The sequence below is a fragment of the Meleagris gallopavo genome, chromosome 5 (genome assembly GCF_905368555.1).
Source record: "Meleagris gallopavo chromosome 5, MGAL_WU_HG_1.1, whole genome shotgun sequence".
Taxonomy (NCBI): Eukaryota; Metazoa; Chordata; class Aves; order Galliformes; family Phasianidae; genus Meleagris; species Meleagris gallopavo.
In genome coordinates, this window is record NC_139408.1 from 17,763,316 (window position 1) to 17,789,036 (window position 25,721).

The 25,721-nt window shown below is 38.4% G+C and overlaps 1 protein-coding gene across 4 annotated transcripts in view; it reads right to left on the minus strand.

The window, feature by feature from the left end:
- SHANK2 (SH3 and multiple ankyrin repeat domains 2) overlaps positions 1-25,721 on the minus strand; it is a 344,905-nt gene that overhangs the window by 316,025 nt on the left and 3,159 nt on the right. For 3 of the 4 annotated variants that reach the window (XM_085224521.1, XM_085224520.1, XM_085224518.1), the window contains exons 2-3: positions 21,487-21,650; positions 3,082-3,149 (exon numbers count right to left, since the gene is read on the minus strand). In XM_085224521.1, the coding sequence (XP_085080647.1) occupies positions 3,082-3,095 (14 nt within the window). In that variant the 5' untranslated portion in view covers positions 3,096-3,149; positions 21,487-21,650. The remainder of the gene's footprint in view (positions 1-3,081; positions 3,150-21,486; positions 21,651-25,721) is intronic. The other variant, XM_085224519.1, reaches the window with a different exon arrangement.

Here is a 25,721-nt window from a genome sequence, read left to right on the forward strand (position 1 = left end):
CTTTCTACTTTGCTGTTCAAATAGTCCCATATGTATTGCTAATCTTAACAATTTTAGTACCTATTCCTCACCTCATTATAAAAGAGCGACATCTAGGCAGCTCTCCTTACCATGTAAGGCAGCTGTGCAGGGAAGGAAATAATTAAGCCCATCATGTGAACTAAATCCTTCAGGACATACCCATTAATTAGATTTACTGAACCCCTCTCCGCCTTGCTGCTTACAGAAACGAAGGCAGCAGAGGCAGAGTGGAAAAGCTCTCCTCTTCAGCATTAATATAAAATGATGAAACCAGACATATTTTTCTCAGTTCACATTTTAAAGGAAATGAGCATCAAAAAGGTTTGCCATTAGGTCTTATCTCTGCTTCACATTCTCCCATGCATGTTATTTGTTCTACCTTTCAGAGATTTCATTCTTGCTATAACTAGTTCTCCCCAGGCCTCAACTCCTCCAAATTTTTTCTCAACCTCAAATTACAAGTGATCATGTGCTTCTGTGGTATTGGAAACATATCAGAGGTTAATTTATTTCTTATGTGCTTCCACCATTACTTTATTATTTAGGTATGCCTCTGGTCCCTCTCTCAGGTAAAGACAGCCACCAGCTCCTCTTTCATTTTATTTCAGGAGATTTCTGGATGTTTGCTAACTTGCCACTCAATGGATAGGTAGTCAGGTTCTGTTCTCCCTCACCACAAACCTGCAGCTATTCATATGCCTGGCAGTTGTATTTCCCATCATTAGAGCTTGCCTTCCATTGCAAAGAAGAGCTTGATGGGCACCAGAGCTGCTTCTGCTGTCTCAGCAGGAGCAGGAAGGCAGGATGAACCTCATACCACCTCATTCTCCCATAAGACAGCTCTTCCAGCAGCAGTATCTGAGGCACAGGGCTGCATCCTGGCCAAGGAAACTCATTAATCACAGACAGTCAGAAAGAGTACACTCAAAACAAAGGTTGGCTACATTAAGAAGAACAGAATACACATATAATGTAATTTAATACTGCAATATTACGTACGTTATCGTAACAGATAGTATATATATATAATAGCGATTAAACCAAAGATTGGCATGTGCAACAATACAAGACCTATAGTAATATTTTTAAGAAAGCTGTGGAACTAGGATCCTGTAAGTTCCCTTTCATAACTCCGAGCACGTAAAGAGCAGAGGAGTGTTTACAGCCCATGCCAAACATCACTGTCACTGTTGGCTCTCACACTGAAACATCGTGCTCAGTGATGAATGTCTACTTTTCACATCTGCAGTGACTGTGACTGCAATGAATGTAAATGGAAAAGAGTGACATTAAAGAAAAAAAAAAAAAGATTGAAAAGGTAAACAAAGGTCTCACCAATCAGATCTGTATTTTGAAATGTGTTAATGTCTTTCCCATCATATCTGTGTTTTAAAATGTGTTTTTATCAAAGGTAGGTTTCAGTAACTGTTGTTTTTATGCCTCAGACTTGTAAAAAAGGTAATTCAGCTGTATACTGATGATATCTATTTTCCACAAACAGCTAGCAGCACTAAGCAATTTTAAAATCGAGAGTTTTGTTTTCCTATTCTTAGAAATTATTCAAATATTTCATCTCACACCCACACTTTCTCAATTCTGCTTTCTATTCAAATACACACATCTCTCATCAGGCTCTGGTGGATTATTTTGATCATACCATGGAATAGTGACCAATTTGACATTTGAAAAACTCCTAGTCACAAAGGGAATCTTGCTCACACCTTTCTGTCAATAAAACATAATAGTCATAACAACTCAACACAATATCAAAAATATATATATATCTTTAAATCTAAGTTTCTGTACCTGTTTTTGCTCTGTTTCCCTTCTCATCAGCATTGGTATTTATCTCTAATATTGTCAGTAACCACAGACACAGTCAGTGATTAAATGCCTGATAAGTAGACATTTTTTGTTGTGCTGTCCTTGAGATACACAGCATTTTTTTAAATATTTTTCTCCCCTTTCCATTTCTGCAGACTGCTCCTCTAAATTGAAACAGTGCCGCCATGCACTTTATAGCAATCTCTTCCACCGTTTTTACATAATTTTAATATTTTCATTCACCTTCCAGTGCTCAAACAAAAATATTGTTAGGACTGTCTATCAGTGTGAAACCACACTGCTATCTTATCTCTGATCAACGTTCATAGCATGCATTAACAAAGACATCTGCAACAGCAATGTGAAAAAAAGGTGCCTTCACTTTATCACAAAGAAAATGAGTTTTTTAGTTTCCAGATCATACAGGCTTTACCAAAGGAAACATAATTTGAAATCACTGTACTTTTTGTTATCATTTTCTAAGATCTGAGTTTAAATTTTCTATTTATTTTGTAATGACTGGATAGTAAGCCAATAAAGTAATTCTAATTTAAGAAACTCTTTTCTATAGAAAGATAAGAAAAAGTCTCTGGGTACTGCCAAAACTTTTTAAATTGTGTTCATAGAGAATCACAAAAAAGAGGAAAAAATATAAATGTAATAAGAAAGAAATACACCAAGTATAGAAACCAGTTTGAATAGAAAACACTGAAAATGCAACATACAAATAAGGCAAAAAAGACACAAGGTATGTGTTTGTGCTGTGTTAGGAGAGGCTCTACACTGACTCCACAGTCCATCAGTTCTCACCTCATTTTATGATGAGGGCATTATAGTACAAAAATCCTAAAATTCTTTATGCAAATCTAACATTAATTGCAAAATTCACAATGAACTCAGCAATAATTACGTATGGAAAAATGGTGTTTCAACAAGAATACATAATAATAATGATACAAGAAGTATCATAACATTAGTCTACTTGCAGGCCCAGATTTACAACATATTCAGCAGGAGGAAGAAGAAGGCTTCCACAACTGATGATGAAAATTAACACACTCTCCCAACCTTCTTTACTACGGACTGCTGTCAAGCTGCAAATCCTGCTCAGTTTCACCAATTCTGTAACATCAAAATCTGAGAAAAAGTCTGAGAAACTTACCATACGAAAAAAAAAAAAAGATGGAGAAATGAGACTTAAATGACTTCTTTACAAAATTAGTTAGGCATGCTTACCTGTCAGCATACATAAGAGAGCAACTGTGTCAAGATCATCAGCATCTGGCTATTCTCATCTCAGGTTCCTGGAGAAAAATAAATAAATAACAATCCACATAAGATACATAAGAAGACTGACATGTGAAGAAAGAAAGTCAGTGACCTAATAACTGTCCTCCTTAAGATCTGCAAAGCAGCTAACACAACATAAGGGGATATATTAGTTCAAAAAAAAAAAAAAAGTATTTTTATCACTTAGCCAATTTACAACGTATTCATCATGCTGTAACATAGATATTTTGCTTAACTTCATGAGGTAATACTCTGACTTAACTTCACTCACTCTAGACTGATTCTGGCAGCATAAAACCAGTACTAAAACAAAAAGAGGCCCTCTTGGTTATCAATAGACATAATTTCAGGCTGGATGTGACAGAAGGTGAAAGATGCTGCTCTGCTGTTTCCCATGGACACCTTGTTTGATCTAAGTGTTGCTGATGTATCAAGTATCCCAGACACGTGCATTTGCAGAACAACCCTAATTTGTTCAGGAAGATGCTAGTATTTCACTCCCACCTCTCCAAGTCTAGCTGAGATCCAGAAATTAGCTCTGCTTCTTCAACCTCCACCAAAAGATTCCCAAGTTCAGCAGATGTGCTGAGCATCACAGTCCAACACCCACCACATAAGACATAGCCTAGAGCAGGCTGAGAAGCACTGAAGTGTATATGACTAGATTCAAATTTACTGCCTTCATTCATGGAGAAAAGTTAATGCTAAAGAGAGTCTTGCCTCTCACTTATTTCTTACTTTTATGGATATAAATGGAACGGAAAGTCTAGACTCTTGCACTGATAAAGCAAGTTTGACAATTTTTTTTTTTACTCTTTAGTAGCTTATTCTGGTGTCTAGTACTGGATCAAACAATAATATTATTGTTTATATATTGTATTACATACTGGATTACATTCTTACATTTAACCACTTTAAGAAGGCACCTATTAGACAGAAGAGAAGTGTAAACCAGTCATGCAGCTCCAGAATAAAGAACGCAACTGTGAGTAAAACTGGAACCTCTCAGAGATAATTTGGTTAATATCACTGGACTGCATCATTTACTCCAATATAAGAACTCAAATTTACCTCAAATTACCTCTTATTGCATGTTTTATTACACCTTCCCTATTGTACACCACTCAAGTTATATCTAATGTTAGTATATACATGTATACACAAATGTTTAAATGCCTTTACAGTATATTTAAGCTCATTATTTTAAATGAAGATAGACATCGACATACATATTTTACTGAAAACAACTTATTGAAAAAAATCTGAGTAGAAAGAAAATACTTAAAAATGTCCAGTACGTGCATAACTCTGCACAACTATCTTACAGAAACAGCAAAACTATTTAAGAGAAGTGCATTCCCCATAATGAACTTCTACATTTTGTACTGTGACAAAGTAAGCTGCACTTGAAATGAAATCTAGAAGATTCTCCAGTTATATAGGAGATACAAATGCAATCTCTGCAATCATAAATGTCATAGGAAAGGTAGCTAAGAAAGGATCAGCTGATTCTCACAAAGAAAATAAACCAGAAGCTATGGAAGGGAAGTCACTGGATTAAAAGGAAAGCAAAATTAACTAATTAACTAATCTAACAGGTTTATTAACCACATTATGGGACAGAGGATAAACTATTTCCACTTTTGAACCACCTCTTTTACAAACTTTAACTTTCAGTTTCCATATGAATCTGGAGACAGGCAAGGATGAATCATCTGGGACTCAAAAATATCCATCACAGATGATTTCCAAAATGGCTCTCAAATGTTGAGACATTTGTTCATCATATTCCAAAACCTGTCCTTGTAGTTTTTAGAAAAGATTTATAACTTGGCCAATTTCCAATAGATATTGGTAGGATTTAGCAGTGGTCTATCCACAGCAACAGTCTGAAACTTAAACCAATATTTCAGGACTTTGTTGGTATAAAATCTAAGTAACAAAACCAACATAAACATAAAGTATTTAGCTACTAGATACCCTACAGAAAATAAAAATTAAAGAAATTCAATACAAGAAATTTTTGCACTTCATGTTGGAGAGATAAGAACTGCAATAGTTTTTTCCATGTGGAGCCCAAAACCTTCTGTTTACAAAAATGACCCATCAGCATGGCACCATTACTTTCATCTGTGTTGTTAAAACACTTTCCACAGTACTTTCCAGAGTTACATCTAAGGATCAGGAAACCAACTTGATAAATGGTGGTGTGAAAAGTTAGATAGAGCCCTTTAAATTAGATTATTTGTATATTGCAAATATACATAGAAAACTAATTAGATTTGCCAATACTGTCTTCTTAACAAGATTGGTGATGTTTCATAGTGGATAGACACTATGTTGGAAAAGTGAGCAACTGTCCTGTCTTCTGTTCCTGCAAAACACCTCTTAATACCCACCTGCAAACCAAAGGGACTGACCTCCCTCCATATCCTTGTCTTCCTCTCCTCAAGCCCAGGACTGGCAAAGCTGAAGTTTTTCTTTATCCCCTCCAATGCATCCCTATAAAATTTTCTGTGCCATGAAAACCAAAGTTATTCTTGCATCCCCAGAACTTTATACTGCAATAGGATTCTCTTCCATCTGTGGCCTTCATGCCTGGCTGGGCAAGGGAGAGAAATAGGATGGGCAGCTGCTAGCCTCATGTCTTTCCTTTCATCGAACACTAATATGGGTCTCTCCTACATCTAATCAACAATTTTTATAGCATTTGTAGGAATGTAACACCTAAAGAGATTTCTGTTCCTTTAAAATTATAGCTGAATTTAAACAACAAAGGACTTGGAAAATAGAAGGTGAGGGATATAGAGGGGAGAAAAGACTTGCAGCCCTGCCTTGTAAGCCGTTTTCCTTATCAAATCAACCTGAAAAGAATCAAATGATGACTCCAAAGTGCTTAGACATATGGTACAGCTGGCAGTACCTACAAGATTCGGTGCACTGCAGTGAGGAGATCTGATGTTTCTGCAGTGTGCAATGTAGCATCAGTAACAGAGCTCGGGAGCAGTGTGGCCACAGCCATGCAGCATTTGTAGGGCTGGCTGCTATGCTCAGCACTGCTTCTTTCCCATACGGCTCAGCCAGCACTGCTGTGGCTGCCTCCTTACACCACAGGGGGTCTCAGAACCATCAGTCCCAACACTGGTCAGGCCTTCCTACTGGTTTGGCAAGTTTTCAGACTAGGAACAGTCCAGTATTTGTAGGAATTTTAACTAGTGGAATAAAGCAGCAAAATTTCCATGTTTACTTTTTTCTATTATAACACATGCACGTAATGAATCATCAATACAGGGAAATAACCTTGTTTGTGGGCATTTTTCTGTGCCTAGGTGCACTCTCTGGAAAGCACAACTTATTAACTGATAAGAGCAAAATTAAGTAAATCTGGCTACTGACTAGATAAAGCATGTCCAGACACACCTCAGCAAACAAACATGCATTTATTGTGCCAGTATTCTGACTCACACAAATGCATGCCAACTAGAAATCATACAACCATATTGGCAAAGGCAAGCTTGAGGGAATATTCCCGCTAACCTCTTAGAACAGTTTCAACATCCCAGTTTCCAGCCTGGCCCTGGTTCCCAGCTGACCAGCCAGCTTCTCTGCACAGCTGTTTGCATGGCCACTGAGAAATACCCCTCTTTGTGAATTTATGAGAATGGCGAATAGATATATGGAAGCACTCAGAAATGAAGCATCTGGGAGCATTACACTGAAGGATTAGCATGTTTTAATCAATACAATTTAAATTAGAAATATCATGAATTTATCCTAGCTTTCTGAACACAAACAGCCCTTACATCCTTAATACTACCATAGCATGCTAAGTGTTACCTCTCGTCAGCTGTGAACACAAAAATCTTCGTTAGTTACCAACACTGAAGATCCCCAATTTGCACAAAAGCTTGTGTTGCAAGCAGCTTCTGATGTCAAAGACAGTTTGTATACGAGGTCTTCAAGCTTGAGTGAAGGTCTACAGAACTGAACACCAGAAGAGTTCACATGAATATGTGAACACCTCACCAGTTCTAAAAAATGACTAAAGCAGTCCAGCTGTGCCAACTCTGCTAACAAAGTGCAACCAAGTGCTAACTGTTGAACTGTTAAACTCAGGTAACTTATAAGAGATCTGAAGGCATAGTAAGGCTCCAGGCATTCATTAGTTTAATAACACTCAGACTTCCAAGTGTCTTTTATACTAAAAGACCCCAAACACACACACTGAGTTCTCCACTTTTTCCCCCCCATTAAATTGAAGGCTCAGATACTGGGTTAAGTTTTAGCACCAAGGTTTGTGTGTCTAGCACGTACGTATATGATGGATTGAAAGGCTGCTTGAGGGAGACTGAATAAGCAAACCACATTTGATTCTAGCTCTGCAAAGAGAAGAGCAGTGAGCTGAAAAATAAATGTAGCAAGGGAAGAGCCATTTGAGATTTTGCGAGACTTCTGTTGTCCAATTCTGCCACTGTATACAGCCAGAGCAAACAAAGGAAGTCTGTTCACAAGGTTGAAATGTGAACAGCATCAGGAAAACAGTTCAAAAAAGAAGTAGAATAGTTATTTTATTCATTAGAAGAGACTGTATTTGGGTATACATTTAAAATTCAGTACAGAATGAACTCCACATAGATCTTTTAGAACCAAATATGAAATCTACAGCTGCTTAAACACTTACTGGAATGAATTCATTTATTTGTGACTCTCTGTTATGCTCAACTACTCTAATCTTCTTTTCTTCAGCCATCCAAGCCCAATGGCTTCAATGCTTGGATTTTGTGCAGTAGCAGAGAACAGTCTTCTAAAATGTTAGATGCTTTGTGGCTTCAGATTATTCACTGTCTGTGGGAGCGAGCTCATGCTAGCAGCAAAAATTCATTTACTTTCTGTTTAAATACAGACAATATAAAAATACCTTTAATTGCATTTATACTGAAGATGCGGAGAAGCTTCACAGTTCCACAAATTGCTTCTTCAAATATGCTTACCCAATGCAAGAGAAAGCGCCATCAGGAATTTAGGCAACACGACATGCTAAAATGAGACAGGTTAGAACTAAGCCAGGGGTGTTCCAAGCAGATGTTAAGAAGGGACCCTCAGTCACTTACCCCACCGGGTATTTTCTCCTAACTGCCTGAGCTTGGAGGAGCAGGAGGAAAGATAAGGTACAAAAGCATCAGCAGGACATGATCTGAGTTGAGCTCAGGGTCACCTCACTGGTCAGTTTGGCAGATCCAGACCATCCATGTTCATAACAAACTACCTGCACCATGCAACAAAGGGTATCCCTTTTCCTAGAGTTTTGTGCAATGTGTCATGACTGTCCACTGGGACGTGTGTTACTGTTGGCTTCATTTTACCGATCCTGATTAAAACTTGCTGAACAGATCTGGCCTGCATACATACTGCAGTTCTCCAATCATCTTGGTCTCCAACAGGAATGGCCGTGCAGGATGCAAAAGAAGCAATGCATGGAAGAAGTTAACAGAATATGCAAATCCCTTGCTGAATCTCAGGGACGCACTTTGCCTCTGTTTCATGGCTATGAATATTGGGCACAGCTGGCTGCTTGCATTTGGAAGTCAATGGGGTCTGTGGTGCTGTTCAAAAGGTACAAAAGGCTTGTGACAGTAAGAGACAGAATCTTCGCATTTGATATCTGAGACCTGATTAGCATGAATAAATGGGGAATATAGTGACCTTCTAAACCGTGGCTAAATGAGCAGATATAGAAGTAAAAATAAGCTGATGGTGAGTGAGTCAGGATTCAAATCTGTCATAAAAACACTCCTCACTTACAACAAATACTTGGGCTCTTTAAATTGGACAAGCACCATATTTAGCAAAAATCCTACTCAAAAACAAAGCACTTTTGGGCAGTACCAGCACCCAAACAGTCACACAGCACTTCTAATCTGACCTGTCACCTTGCTGCTTGACACCAGAGGTTTCCCAAGCACAGAAACTACAGCAGGTAGCCTCAAGGCAACCTCTTTCTAGATTTCTCTCCTCCCATTCCCCTGATAAAGTAGGGCAGCCATGAATTCAGAGCACATCACTCATGGCTGCTGACCTCTCTAACAGACTATTTAGTGCAATATAACCTTCATTAAAAAGGTCCCTTTGGGAAAATAAATAAATAAATAAATAAATAAATAAAACTGAGAAGTCAGGTTCAGAGGAATCTGTGAGATACTTAAATAGTAGCCGTGTTACAAGCACATAGGTGGATTGACAGCCACCCGAAGCACAGCAAGGCTGAACATACAAAACCTGTACAATGATTCTTAAGACCTGTGATTGTGCCATCAGCTAAGGAGAACTCAAAGAGGAAGAGACAACGTGAATCCATTTTTTCAACTGATACTTCATTAAGAGATGGTGGGTAGCCACTAAAACACCTGCAACATACTCAGCGTTCCAGCTAAATAGTAAATTTAAGCTCAAGAACAAAAGTACACTGCTAACAGACATCTCCACCTGTCAACATCTGAATGACTTGCTAGTAGCTTCTGTGTAAACTATTCAGTATCTATGACCTGTATCTCTAAAACAAAATTTTTCCACTCCTAAACATAACCTTAAGGAGACTCTCATTACTAGGAAAACTGTGCCATAAAAAGAATACCTTATTTTCCAGGCAGCTCATATGTTTCTGATAAGAAGAACCAGAAACAGATCCTGCATTGTTGTTTATTGTTAGTCATAGTAGGTTAAAAATTATATTCAGTTACATAATTTTTTAAGTGAAAAAAGAAAAAAGAAGAAGAAAAAAGAAACCACTTTCTTTTCCATTCTTATCTGAATATGAAATTGCAATATAATTAAAGTGGTAAGTATTACTGCAATTCATAAGTAATCAGTGATGAAAGAAAAATTACATCTTCGGTTCACATCTCCTAATTATTTCCCAAACACTACAAAATCCACAGTAATAAATAATAGTATTTCTAAAGGCCAGAAGCTGCTCACTCTGGATGTAATTCTTCATGGATTTCACTAGATGTGTCCAAGAAAATTAAGTCAAAACTCCCCAAACTCTACTTTTGTTCTTTGAGGTGAAAAGCTTTGCCATTTAGATTCACAGAAGTACTTGTATTCAATTGCTGCCTGTTTGTGCAACTGAGTCTAAACTCAAACAAAAGATTGTATTTACCCAAAAAAAGTGGCTGGGTGTTCATTCTGGATAATTTTTGTTGCTGTTGATTGATTATTTGTTTTCTTTCTTTACAAGTCAGACTTACATTCAAATGGCCTTGCATTTTATTAGCTGTTGACGAAAAAGGAAACAAATTTTTCACTAAGTGAATGAAATTCACAGATTACAATTATCAAAAAGGAAGAAACAGTCTTAATCTATTCAAGATAATTGAGCACTGTATCTGCCAATTTTTCAGTAGCCCCGATGGTTCCATTTTATTTATATGTACCATCTAAACAGCCATTACTCTGTTGTGGAAATACTTGTTAGCATTTTGACAACAGGAGGGAGAGATCTCTCCAGCTACAAATCACAAACCACTGCCAATAGCTGCAGCATCGGCTCCTTCATGCTTCTCTTAAAGACAGGAATATTTGCAAAAGACGGGATTTTATTGACTTTCCTGGCTGAACTGGGTGGTAAGTAGAGATTAAATAGGGAGTCATGCCAGGCGGAGACAGGGACTGTGACCGAGCACAGTGCAAGGAGAGCCAGGCTGCCCACAGATCAATTATTCAGCTGCCAGGTCTTACCTATAGCTCCAATAGGATAAATGAGCCCACGCATCTCCATCTCCATCCCATTCCATTTACTGACAGCAGGTTTATGTTAAGCAATATGGGCAGGGTTTAAAATTTGATCAAGAAAATCGTTCACCATTTTAAGAAAAATAAACTAGCTTATATCCTGCTAGCAGTATTTAAAGGTAATAGAAATACATTTCAATAGCTATGTTTTCTCAACACAAGACTTGTAGAATATGACGGACATAGTTTAAAATGAACAAGACATAACAACATAAGTCATATCGCAAGTGAAGAAAACATTCAAGTGAACGTACTGAGTTGCCTAAATGGGATTATCTCCATACATGTTAATGAATATTCAACAAGATTAAATTCATTTATATTACAACACATTTTTATGTGTTTTAACACAGCAGAGACATCCAGAGAAAATAAATCTGAGGCATCTGTACTGACAGCAAGATGTCTTTTAAATCGTTTTATTTAAGCTAGGATTTGCTTCTAGCCCTTATGAATACAGATAGCAAGCAAACTAGGTTCAGTGTAACTGGAAGCCTAACAAATAAAAGAATGTAAAAGCTTAATGCAACTTGCATATTTGTTTTTGCTGAGGAGAAAGAAGGACATAGAAACTACTTATTACGGGTATTCGAAAAACTATTTCTTAATTACTAGTATTCAAAAAGCTGATATTGTTATCTTTATAGGTAGCTTTAACAACACATATGCCAGACCCAGATGGCAGATCTCCATGCAAGCTTCCTTGTTTCCTTGTATAAATTCCTTGCTCACATAGCATATTAGAGTAAACAGGGTCACACCAGGCACCAATTGGTTTATTTGTTCGGCTTTTCCACTACAAATGCACTGCACAGAACATGAGCTAATATTTTCATGAGGGATTTATTAAGTGCTGTGCTTCTGCTCATAGTACGAATGTAATTTAGGGTCTTCAATTTTAGAAACTGGAATTTGCCCAAAATACAGAAAGTGTAAATACTATTAAAGAAAGCATGTAGCTTTCCACTAATATTCAAATATGGGTTACACTGCCTTTTGTCAGGTGTTTCTTCAGTTCACATCTTGTTCCATTCCTTGCCTTTATTTTCCTATAAGCAAGTTAATTATTGTCCTAGAGTTGTAATCCAAAAATTTGTTTAACCCTATAAATAATATAATACTAAGAAAAGCTAAAAACAAATAATAATTATAAAAAAAAAAAACAGGCATAGAGGGACAGAAGAGGTCACATATACCTACAAAAAGGTACTCAGCTACTACAGATGACTAAATCAGCTCTAAAAATATGTAAACTGCTATATGGAGAACTGACCTTCCATGTGGAAAAAATAAATGCTAATATGCCCCAAAGCAGTATATGGCAATGTAGTCTGCTAAGCCAATGCTAAGATTTATATGTACAGGGTAGTTGCAAGCTCTGTTTGAGTTATCTTTATCCTACGAAATGGAGTATTTTGTTTAAAATGCAATCTTAGACAAACCCAGCCCTTCTCTTTCCCCTCCTTCTCTTTTTACAGGGCGTCAGAAATTAAGCAAAGCTAACACTGCAGTGTCACCTTGACCTAAGCTACACCTTCAATACACACCACATACATAAAAGGAAAGAAAAAAAAATATTTGCAAGTGTGAAGAGTACAGTTGTGAATGTGAAATACAAAAAGGCTTATTTAATTAAAAGCATGCATGGCTTCAATTAAGCAAATCTTTAATCTCTACATGACTGTGTTCCACAGAATCACAGAATCATAAGGGTTGGAAGGAACCACTTGGAGATCATCGAGTCCAACCCCTTGCTAAAGCAGGTTCCCTAGAGTAGGTTACGTAAGAAAGTATTCAGGCAGGTTTTGAGCATCTCCAGAAAAGGAGCCTCTGCAACCTCTCTGGGCAGTCTGTTCCAGTGCTCTGTAACTCTCAAAGTAAATATGTTTTTCCTCATGATTATTTGGAACTTTCTATATTCCAGTTTGTGCCCATTATGTTGCCACTTGGCACAACCGAAAAGAGTCTGACCCCATTCACTTGACTCCTCCCTGTTAGATATTTATAAGCATTGATAAGATCTCTTTCAGTCTTCTCTTCTCCAGGCTGAACAGTCCCAGACTTCTCAGCCTTTCCTCCTATGGAAGATGCTCCAGGCCCCAATCACCCTTGTGGCCCTCTGTTGGATCTTCTCTAGTAGTTCTGTCTCTCTTGAACTTGGGAGACGAGGACACAGTATTCTAAATGTGGTCTCACCAGGGCAGAGTGGAGGGGGAGGATCATCTCCCAGGATCTCCTGGCCACGATCTTTTTTCATGAAGCCCAGGACACTGTCAGCCTTCTTGACCACACTGCTGACTCATGGCCAACCTGCTGTCCTTCAAGCTACCTCAGTCCTTCTATGCAAAGCTCCTTTCCATCCAGTCACCCCCCGACCTGTACTGATGCTTGCAGTTATTCCTACCCAGGGGCAGGACTCTACACTGGCTCTCACTGCCCTCCAGCCTGCCCAGGTCTGCCTAAATGGCAGCACAGACTTATGGTATGCCAGCCACTTTTCAAGTCTGAGGAAGGCTTATTCAAAGGGACATACTATTCTGAGCACTGAACCTTTTTGAAGATATCACATTATTTCCTCAGTAGGATTGTGGGCCATAGCTTCAGCTGGGAGACATATTGTGAGTGTTATAGAATCATAAACATATGGTAACACCAAGAGTCTCCAACGTAACCTACTCAAGATCTATTTTGGTTCCATATGAACAGTCCTGCCTGCCATTGTCCATTTTGGCCATACTTCAAGTCTCAGAGTCTTTGTCCATCTCCCACAACCACTTTGCCTTCCTTACCAGCTATGCGATGGCAGCAGATGCCAGCAGTACATCACCTCAACACTAATGAGCCCTATTACTATAGTTTCTTACAAGTATTTAGGAAAGTTCTAAATAGTATTATAAATCACAGGCAAACTGGAAGAAATTAATGTGTATCTAAAAAATATTGCAAAGAACACTCGCTGAACACAGGATCTCACAGGATGCTTGCATGGATATTATTGGCATGGAAATTAGAATTACTTGATTATTAGTAGCAAACAAAACAGTGAATATCAGCTATGGAGGAGAAAAGAATAAGAACTATGAGGATAGCACTGTTTTTCTGAAAAACCTTCAGAGGAAAAAGTCTGAAAAAAGGAAGAGGAAAAGGATCTTTTGTGCTTCATTACTACCAATAAATGCAAACTCACTGGTAAGAAACCAAAATCAAGTATCATTCCTAAGTGCTAACAAAATTGGATGTTAATGACATATTAGCATTGTAATTAGTAATTAGTAAATTGGATAATTGCTCATTATCTATCATTCAATTTGCAAACAATAATTTGAATAGCTTTAAAACATAACATTATCAGGAAAAGTCTCATATGCAATGTAATTTTTTCAATTAATTTGTTACTAGGTTTCCCCATAATGCATGAAAAGCTCCTAAGCTGATGCTTTGAAAACTTGCTCTCATCTTTACATTGATACTTTGTTCCATAAAAAAAATTTCAGACTCTGTACTCCCCAGATAAAGCATGGTCCCTACACGTCTTCTGATAAACATCGTACTCTAAAGGTTTGTTGAAAGTCTTGCTTAATAAACCAGAGCAAGAGAAATAGCCTCTCCAGAATATTCATTCTTTGTTATCTCTGTGGAGATCAACACAATCATATTTATAGGAGGGAAATAAAATTGCACTGTTCTCTTAGCGTTATTAGAAGTTTCTCATATACTTCTGGCATTTCAGCTTATTATATAAAGTTCTTGGTAGTCACAAATTATGATGACTACAATGCTGAAAACTTTTAAAACCTGACACCATTGAACGTCTCAATCTGCTGGTCACCTAGTTGAGTGAAACAGTACCCCATGATAACTGCAGCTACTACAAAATAACACTGATAGTCAGCATAAATAAATTCAACTATCAGGGCTTGAATAAGTCAACTTTTCTAATGAGTCTTAGCAGAAGGTGAGTTATATATTTATTATGTTCATTAGCTTGAAAAGCACTTTGCATTGTTGGGATATTGCAAAGTTTGTGCTGGGTAGGTCCCACAGATATTCACGCAAGAATAGAAAGAACGCCGTATGCAAGCTTGTCAGGACCTACTGAATAAATATGAGGCTGAAGGTAACCTTTTCCTAGATGACATCATTAGCAGTGACAAGATATAGAGTCATCGCTAAGAGCCAGAGTCAAAACAGCAATCCATGGATTGGTGATATGGGAATTTTTTTTAATGGGAAGAAAAAGTTCAAGGCACAGCGCTCAGCAAGTAAAGTGTCTTTTGGAATAGGAAAGGCACAATCCTTTTGGATTTTCTGGAACCCAGACAAATGATCAACTCTGATCATGACATCTAAGTTGAAGGCTTGAACTTACAGAGGCAGGACAGAGAAGATGACAACCTTGCTCTTGCAACATAATAACATTAGGCCTCATACCAGTTTAAAGACCATGGAGCACATTGCCAGTCTTGGCTGGACACCACACACACACATAACAGTCCGGATTTGGTGCCTTTTGACTTCCATCTGTTCAGGCTGAAGAAAGAAGGACTGCATGGGAAACATTTTCCTAGCAACGATGCCAACATAGCAGCCATTAAAGGTCATCTCCACTGGTGCAGATTTTCACAAGCACAACATGCAACGTCTAGGTCAACAGATATGGGGCAGTTTTCTGCCCCATAAGAGTCTCAATGACTCCAAAGCCCCTTGGAATGCATGCCCAGTTGGTAAATTATCTTGTCTATAAGGTGTGTATCATATCTGATTCAGTAGTTTTGGCTTAATACATCCTAGCAAGAGGATGACCTCTCTAGGATATTCAATCTGTCTTCTCTATTGAGATCAACACAGCCATATTTAGAGATGAACACTAATTCATTAATTATTTTAAAACACATTATTCCACATTATTCTACAGACCAATGATTATTTAGCCCAGCATCCTATCTCTGATGATGACAAAAGGAAGCTCAAGCAAACCTGGTCACCTCCTGTCAACTTCTCCCTCTGGCTTCCTCGGCATTAAGAAGTAGAAGGAATGTTGGAGGGCATATCCTTGTCAAGTCCAGTTAGCATCTTTGCAGGGAATTGCAGTCCATGAATTTCTCCAATCCCATTTTTAATCTGATGGTACTGTCTGCTCCCACGCCTGCCTATTTCACCTATTTTTGAAAATTCGTTATCCACCGTACAAAGAAATGAACTTTCTTTTATCAGCTTTAAACCAAGCTACTAGTTTTAACTAGAAATATCAGGTTTTAGCTCTCCTGTTGCAAAACTCAATGAAAAACAGTTCCACACACACGTAAATCCATTGCCTTCATGACTTTCAAAACCTCATTTCTCTCTTCCTTCTGCTCTCCAAACTGAAGTCACGGCCTCTTCTGCCTTTGTATCTTGTCCAACTCCATTCTGTCTTTCATGAGATGCAGAGATATACAGTGTAAAAGAACTGTCAGACTAAGTTTTTGTATAGCTGAAAGCCTTCAGTCCTGTTCTTAGGACCTTCTTGTTGATGCCCTGCACAGTGTAGAACTCTCAAAATTAAAAATAGTATCCTTTAAAATTAGAACATGTATTACAATACAATATGCAATCCTGCCTTCCATGACATAGCTGAAATGCAGACATCTGGGACTGAGCTATGTGTTTCATCCACATTTCCCTAGGCAACTGAAAATAAAACAGACAGATTACAGAAAAGGTATACTAGAGACTTATCATGCCTCTTCCCTTTTCCCCTAAAGTATATACACTGTAGGAGCATCCAAGCTGCTTGTGTGAGAGCTGCTGAGCAGCCAGGCTATAACCTCAAGAACTCTAGAGTTCAGAGTTACCTGCTTTAAACAATGTTGTTTACACCCCTGCGAGGTCATTATTTGATGATTCAAATATATGGAAAGAGATTTTGTCTAAACTGCTGTCAAACTTGAGTTATATTATTATACTTACCACTTCAAACACATATAACTTAATCTTCTTTACCATATGTGCCCAGCACAGAACAACAGCTGCTCTGCCCTCCTCTTTCCTGTATTTGCCCAGATTGAAGTCTTTATAGCCTCTATTTTCAACTGCCTGTAAAATTTATGTTGAGAGAGGGAGAAACCTTTTACTGAAGGTTTTGGTAGGTTACACTTCCCTTATCACACAGCCACCAATGACATTTCTAACAACAATCTCCACAGAAACTCTGAAATGCAAACTACTAAATAAGAAATTAAAAAAAAAGCCAGAGAGGTTAAAGATTTTTTCTTGGCAAATGACAAAGGGGAAGTGAAGGGTTTGTACAAGACAAAATAAAAACTAACTTAAATGTACTACAGAAAAACTTTGTGCTTTACTGATGCCTTATTTTGGGATTGCTGCCATACCCGTGGCTTGGGATGCAGCAATAAACAAGAAGAAAAAGTTTCCCAACTTACATAGCTGTCAGCAGCTTACACACAATTTCATTTTCCCTGGTTTTGAAACACATATTCAACCTTTTCAAGAAATCGGAATTTTGGAATTGGCATTTTGCAAGCCAGTCCACTCTCTTTACAGTAATTAAACTTAAGCATTTTACAAAGAACAGACCACCTTAACAACGATACTTAGTAGACCTCACTGGCTGAACCTTGGGGCCGTATATTCCATCACCACTTAAGAAACCTCTGCCCAGGTGTTTGCCAACAGATATCTCTTACTTGTTCTTACAAATGTCCAGTGACAAAAAATTACAATTACCTTAAGAACTCTGAAACAAAATAAACATCAACAAAATAATCTTTATATTCGCTGGTCCAGTACAAGACATGGCATCCACTGTACCAGCCTCACAAGACTGCCACACAACAGAAGTATCAAGTTTGCATGATAACCACATAGGAAAAACTTTTTATTTCTGCAGAACATTGCAGCCAATATTTATTGCTCCCTAATGAGCTCACTTGGAAGGCTACAGGACTGGTTTTCTACAAACACAATAATCTTCAAGAATCTCTTATAGATATATTAATTCATTTTAAAATGGCACTAAAGTGGTTTGAACTGACAAGATTAGGCACAGATTTTGTTACAGCAGGACTGTAGATAGTGAATACTTTTCATAGTACAGTAGTTTTTGGGTTTTTTTCTCCTCGTTAAATTTAAGCCAGGCAATTGTCAAAGCAAAACCAATGTTCTCTACACCACTATACCAGGACAAGCTGCCACCTGTTTAACACCTCTAGGTGCTACTGCAACACAAACATTCTTCTACGTATTTGCAACTATAAATGAAACACTTGTACACAGTTTGTGAGAAACTGTTAAAACTAATCTGTGAGTTAAACCTAAACAGCCCAGGCACACAAAAACTAAAGATATTTCAGAAATTGGGAACCTTTACACCAGACAGAAGTGCCTAACGGGACCCAAACTCTCCCATAGATGGGATTCTACAGATTTGGTGGAAAATAAAAGCAGGAACTGAGCTTATTTTCATTCATTTTCATACTGAGCTTAATTTTCATGATGTTTTGCATCTCTGAATCTGATTCTACGATCACAGAACTGTCTTATTACACAGGGAAAAATGCAATATTTACTCAGAAATCTGAAGCATCATCTTCATGCCAATGGCATGTCAATGAAGATTTAGAAAACAAGTGATTTGCTCACTCTTTTGGTGACCAGTTGGACCAATGCCTTTCCAAGGTGACATATTTTACATATGTGATACTTTCAGCCTACAACTTTTCTAAAATATCACAACTATTTACTGAAAGATTAAACTATGATAAACTGCTTAGGCAAAAAATAATAATAATAATAATAATCCAATGTTTCCAAACTTAAAATCAAAAACTATCTTTTAGTTCAAGCAGGAAAATAAAAATTAAAAGCCTTCAGAGCAAGATTTGACCAAATTGGAGAGGTCTGGAAACACCGAACAGTAATTTCATCAGCAATTCAAATGTAGTGATATGGAAATTCCGTAAGAACAGTGAGCTAGACTGGACAAGAGGAAAAAAATTAAGAATAAAATATTTTACAACAATATTGTGGAAGCAAGGCTTGAGTTAATGGTCACATTGGTGTGCAACATAAATTAATATTATAAATTAGACAATACATTTTGGGACCACCTTACACTTGCAGATAATCAATAAGGAAATGTGGATTTCTGAGGACCTTGGTATATTATTAATTTCAGTTTTAGATTTAAAGTTATTTAATTTTATGCATGAATAAAAATGCATGTAATCAATACACTATTTCACCTGTCATTTTGTAGTATGCAATGTTTTGTTACTCTGAATAAAAATAGCAAATATGAACAAACTCTACAAAAACATCACTGTGTATTTTCTGCTAAAACCGTAGAGACCCAAGCACACTGTTAAACTGCTAGGTTCAGCCTACCTAGCATTGTATCTTTTGTCCCATCTGGTTCAGCAGCTATCACAGACTAGCCAGAAAGGAATAGAAAAAAAAGGATGAGTTTGATGCCATGGAGTTTTACATCCTTCTTGTCAATTTGAAGCCTCATGTGAGGGAAATTTCATAAGAACCTTCAGCGTTTCAGTCCAGACAGAAGAGAAGTCATACCAAATCAGTAGATAACCACAACAGAGAGAACTCCTAGTAAAAATTTAAGTTTTCGTTTGAAATTTCAAAAAGGTTGCTCTTACTCCTTTCTGCCTTTGAAACATACAGAAGGTTTTTATCTCAGGAGCTCATTAAAAATGAAGATTGTGGCCTCGGTAGGGGGGGAAGGCAGAGAAGCCATCATGCACAAGTGCTGTTGTACATGGACATTTGGGTTTAGAAACATAATCCAATAGAAAAGAAACAAACAGTGATATCCCATGGTCCAAATCTGAGAGACGCGAGCCACTTCTCTCACCACGTTGCTGTGTGAGATGCATCACTTTCCTAAGGAGAAAATGAAGTGATAAAGGACAACTAGCATATCCTAGGAGGGGGAACAGGAGAGAAGATGTGGGAATCAAATGTTGTTTCTGCATTAGAATTGGATAATATATATATTTTTATTTCATGATCTCCGCTGTCATAGTTCTTTTTGGGAGTCTTTCTGCTTAACTTGGGGAAGATCTTTGATAGTTTACGTCACTTATCGTCTAGATAACCCTTCCCAGGGACGCACGCTCTGTATATAGGTGTATATAGGTGTATATATGTATATTTTGTCATACACACTGCAAGAATATCCTGCACCAGATCAAACCAGAGAACAAGTCATGGCATGCCCGAGGAAGTGCCTGAAGAGACATCGGAAGGCCTGGCATCATCCCCCGCCCCGGTGATCCTTGTTTAAGGAAGACTTGGAAGCAAATCACCGTATCAATTCGACAAGAAGAGCACTGAGACATCTTGGAAACGACAGGATGGCTACTGACTGACACCAGATAACAAACAAATTAACAAGTAAATAACAAATGTAAATCCTCTGATAAGATTGTGAACCTGGAGTACCCAGCCAGTGGGGAAATAGGGAAGAGGGGGGAGGCAAGGGGGAGAAAACAGGGTATAAAGGCTGTCACGTTGTGTCCATAGGTGCGCTCCTGCTTGCAGGATGCCCGCCATTGCAATCGCAAATAAAATCTGCTTTTATCAGAGATACCGTCCTGACAAAATTATTTGGATATTTCCAACAAAGAGAAGCATAAAAAAAAATCAAAATGCTACTTCTAACTTTTTCTCTAACATGGATCTTTTAGAAACATTGTCTTCCACATGGCATTTATAAGCTGATTCACAGTGCCTGCTCTTTGCATCAATGTTTATTATTTTGAATCGAGTTCTGAGGTGGTATAAATAACTGACTTCTGCCGAGCTGCTGACACCAGTTGAGGATATCAAAGTATAAAAAATAAACATTTATTTTCCTCAGATGTTCCTCATGGGCTTTGAAGTCTACAAATTTCACACCGCTTTATCCTATGTGTTCATCTCACAGATAACTGACAAGCTAAGTGGCATAGAGACACAAAAACTTCACTTTCCAAGCCTGACTGTAGAAGTGCAAAGGCCAGAGTAAAAAGCTTAATTTGTTAAAAGCTAGTCCTTCCATTATAACATTTCTAAACATTTATTTAGGGGAAATATTTCTATCAGGTAAATGCTATGCTGATGGCAAGGTGAAGCAAATTTTCTGGTTCACGCAGCAGGAGGACTAAATATAAAACTGTTTTTTCTTCCATAATGCATTTTCATCAGGTGGAAAATGGTAGGTCAAGTTCAGTTTTGCAGGTGGTGCTCACAGTTCGCAAAGCACAGATAACACCTCGGCAAGGCATCAGAGGACAAACTCCAGAGATGGCCTGCAGCAACCATCAATACAGTGGGAGCTGTAGCAAGCCTCCAGGTGCCGCTGTCACTGTGCGTGTCCCCATGTAACTGTAGCTAGGCAGAAGACAGTGCCTGGCCACCTCAAGAGTCATCACCAGGGGAAAGAAAGTGGCACTACAGCACTGCCGTAGGATGAACAGTCAACATGAGCATTCGGTCCTGGCCTAGAGATCCCTCCTTCCGCAGCCTATGTGAGTAGTCTCTCTCTCTGCCGCATAGCCTTACCTCAGGGTGGTGGGGCAATTTGCAAGTCTGCAGACTGCTTCTCCTGGTGGGTCTCAGTGCATGGGTGGGGGAACTGGTGAAGCCACAGCAGGGCTGGAAGCAAGAAATGGAAGAAGCATGAAATTTCTGCAGGCTGCTGACTTCCTCAATGGTTTTCAGACTCACTGTAGAAAAGAGAAGACAAAAGAGAGATGCTTGCCCTGTGGAGATAGCTGAGCCATGGCACCTTTCAGGACTATTCACTGCACTTGAAACAGAAGGTATTAGATCACTGAAGTTCGATAAAACTGAACCATCTCTAATTTGAAGCAGTATTTTGAAGCAGTAAAGCCCTATAACTATTCCCTACTCCCTTACAACAGTAGGCTAAGCACAAAAGCAGACAAGTCTCCCCACACTTGAAGGTCCTTGTCCAGATGCCTCCTCTCAGATGCCCTCAGTTGACACACAGTGCTGTTGTGAACCACACGCTTACAAGCTATAATCACCAGAAGTGCACAGGTTTACCAAATAACACTGTCATTTCTTTTTAATGTTCTCAGCTATTTCAGGTCTAATCCAAACAAGATATCAGCACGTGATAGGAGAGGGACAATTACTGAGCTAAATGTGTGCCCTCTTCTTGTTGCACACCACTTTTTTGTGGAAGCTAACTTGTAGCTTCCACAACAATTCCAGCCACTGAGTTAAAACAGAGGCTTTCTCACTGAAAAATAGATAAAGGATAAAGTTTAAAAAATTTAATTGACCAGCAGTCATCTTTTTTCCAGGGTGAAAAACCCTTGGAAAATACTTCATGTAAAAAAAAAATGTGACTATTGGTAGTAGGAAAGGGTATCATCTTCTTGTTTATGTTTTTCAGGCTATAGTATGCTTCAGAAAATTCTATCTTAATATTTCCTTGAGAAGACAGAAATTGTACAGTCCACTGCACTGATGGTAGAATCATTCTGCCATCTGATTAAAGCAATGTACAATAACAAAAGCAATAACAATGTACTACACCAAAGTCGTGTTTTATGGGCATATTGTCTAATTGAATAGATATCATTTAAGAGAGATGTAATGTTTCATGCAACTACAATCACATATAATGTACTTAGAAGTCTGTTCTCAGTAATAATGGTTGCAGAAATGCATACATGCTAGCCTAAATTAATGGGTCAAATTACTGAGCTTGTTACGGTGGATGCAAGCTGTAAGGGGAGACTAATTGGAAATCAGCTGGTCTAAAAGACTCATCTGCCAGTTCAACATTTACTCTTATTGCTAGCATCGAAGCACTGGCAAGTGGCAGGCTTTTGTCATGCCCTATTTGCCACCAGGCCATGTCCTTTGAGAGCCCCTTGCCATTAGTGCAAGTAGAGGAGGTGAGCAGCACCGTGCACACTGGGCAGCACTGGGCCAGTCTCAGGAGAGAATTCTGCAGGTCTATAACTTAGTAAGAGCAACAACACGCTAGAGGAACTCTATGTATTCTTTTAGATTATATGAAAAGAACTCCAGCTATTACAGTGGTCAGTAAAACATTTGAAAATAGTGGGAGTCTGGGAAAAATATTAGCATACACCAATTTTAACCACACTGATATAATGTTAACTCAACTGCAACATGTTCACATTATTCCTCTTGACTGGAAAAGCCACTTTGAAAACACATATATACGGAATGTCAACGTATATCACTAACAGCCAACTGCACATCACAGTTTCTGCCATCAGCTCTTCTTTTAAAATAGCTTGCTGGGATCTAAGCATTGACTTTTGTCAAAACAAAAGCACCTTTTGTACCCAGTAAATTCTTACATCAGTTTTTTTCATTATATAACTAGCTTGGTTATGGCTTACATTTTTGTTAAAAATTTGTTTGAACCCAACATGTCATGTACTACCAGTGACCCCTTGGGCTACTAGGAGGACTGGTTCAGAGTTCTTATTACAAAAAATTCTTAAAGCAGGCTCTGGGGATGTTTCCCAACAAGGAGCAAGGTTCTCCAAGTCCCTTACACCTCAGTCAACAGCAAGACTTTCAGCTGTACAATGGACCAACTGGGACTTTCACAGCTAATGAAGAAACTGAATGTCAGATCAGAAATGATGGAAACAAAAGAACATATTAAGTGGTAGAGTTAAGTTTGGGGAAGTATTTTACATTTCTTGCGGAGGTGGGAAACAGAGACATTAGTTTTAACTGGTAACAAATTCTTTTACCAGACTGATAAAATAGGTGATGTTTTAAGGACTTTTTCTAACACTTCTCTGGTTGCCTTTTACACTGATTATTTTCACCCACATTTCCCAGACTACTCTCAACCCTTTTTCTTGGTTATGATTAACATCATGCAGCACCTGCACCTTAACTGCAATAGTTCACTCTCCATCATTTCTCTCCTCCAGTACTAGTCACCTTTGTTCCTTTTCCTCCCCTACCCTGTTTCCTCTCCATACTTCAGCTGGGCTCCATTCCAGTCAGCCCAGCAGAGGAGTGGTTGGCAGCTGCTGCACGTGACACAAGAACGCATCTCCCAAGCTGAGACTCAGCAATGTGGAAGGCTGCTCTGCACAAGTCCCGGACTACTCGAGATCCACAGCCTCTCCTCACATCCCCAGATACGAGTCATGATGGTAGAATGGTTGGAGGATATAAAATATTTATGCTGCAGTTAACACAAATTAAAGGAAGAGTATCTTTGTAATCAGAATAAGGACTGCTGAACATATTTTCTGCTGTCCTCTGGTGATTAAATGTTAAATGTAAAACTCACACGGCTGGCTCAGCCTGCGTCATAGCTTCACAGCCTGCGTCATAGCTTCACAGCCTCAACACTGAACACAAAAACACCATTTAACTGCTTTCTGAGGTTTACTTTCAAAACATACTCGGACATACTCCTCTGTAATCAGAAGGACTTCAGTCCCAAAACTCTATTTCCTTAATAATAGCATCCTCATTACAAATATCAAATTTTGTGAAGTACTTGCTCCATTTTATCAATAGAATTGAATTAACACAAAGCAGGCAAACACTGAATCTGAAACTGCAATCTGAAACTGCAAACTTATGCCTACGCGTAAGTTTTACCAAAACCTGAATCAGAGACATTCAGAAGCTAAACATAGAAAGGAAACATTTGAAATTAACTATACTTGTCAGTCCTTTGCATAAGAATTCAACTACAGTTTCAATAGAAAGACGCCACAGATCCTGAACATTAAGGCCATTATCTCAAAACAAGCCAGTGATTGTTTACGGTGCCTATAAGAAGGTGTTGGCACTGCACTCTTCACTTCATTCATCATCCCCTCATTAAGCATCCTATTGCTCAGCCACGCATATCTATAGAGAGCCCGGCAGCACTCCCCCTGCTGAGCACAATGCCCATCTCCCCCTACGCTACAACAGACCCCACACACAAGAACGAACTCGAGAACACGAGCACAACTCTCCCACACTTTTTTACACAAAAAAAAAAAACCATAATAGTCCAGTTGGTTTCCTCCTGGCATCCAAACAGAGTTTGAATATTTAAGTGACAGATAAACCATTTACTTCTATTACAGAAATTTGTTTGAAACGACGCTGAGCATGAAGTACAACTACTGCATCCAAGGCTTCAGACAAAACCATATGCTATATGTGACACAGCAAAGAAGATTAAAATGTTTCTTCAAATAGAATTTGAACTTAAATCTGATCCACAATTTGCCTCATGTTTTATCTCATCGGTTTAAAAGTAGGTCTTTCTTTGTAGCAAAACATTGTACACTGTTTTCCCATCCTTCCTGAAAGAAGAGGCATGTTAAAGCTGCTATATTGGATCATCACCAACGATATCAATTTCTTTTTGCTTCAGAGAGGTCCGACATATGCATTTCTATCAAGAGTATAACGCACTGCATTTGCAGCCCTAGTGATAATCCTGTTTTAAAAGGCCATGAGCCCTTTCAGATGGGGAAGGTCCTTATACATCATGGCATTTTGATCCAAAGTAACCTCGTGCTGGCTTACAGGCTCGCTGGCTTGATGGCAACCTATTAAAACAAGACCTGAATTCTGCGCAAATGATGCATAGCAAAGGCCCTTTTCACATCTCAGGTTTTTAATATGAATTAAATCACATTTGCTTATTCTTAAAGATAGCATAAACGGAACTCAGCTCCTCCAGATTTCTGTGGCTATCGCTTCCAAAATCAAGCAAGAATTCCCCAAATTTTTATTCTCAGCATCTCTGACAT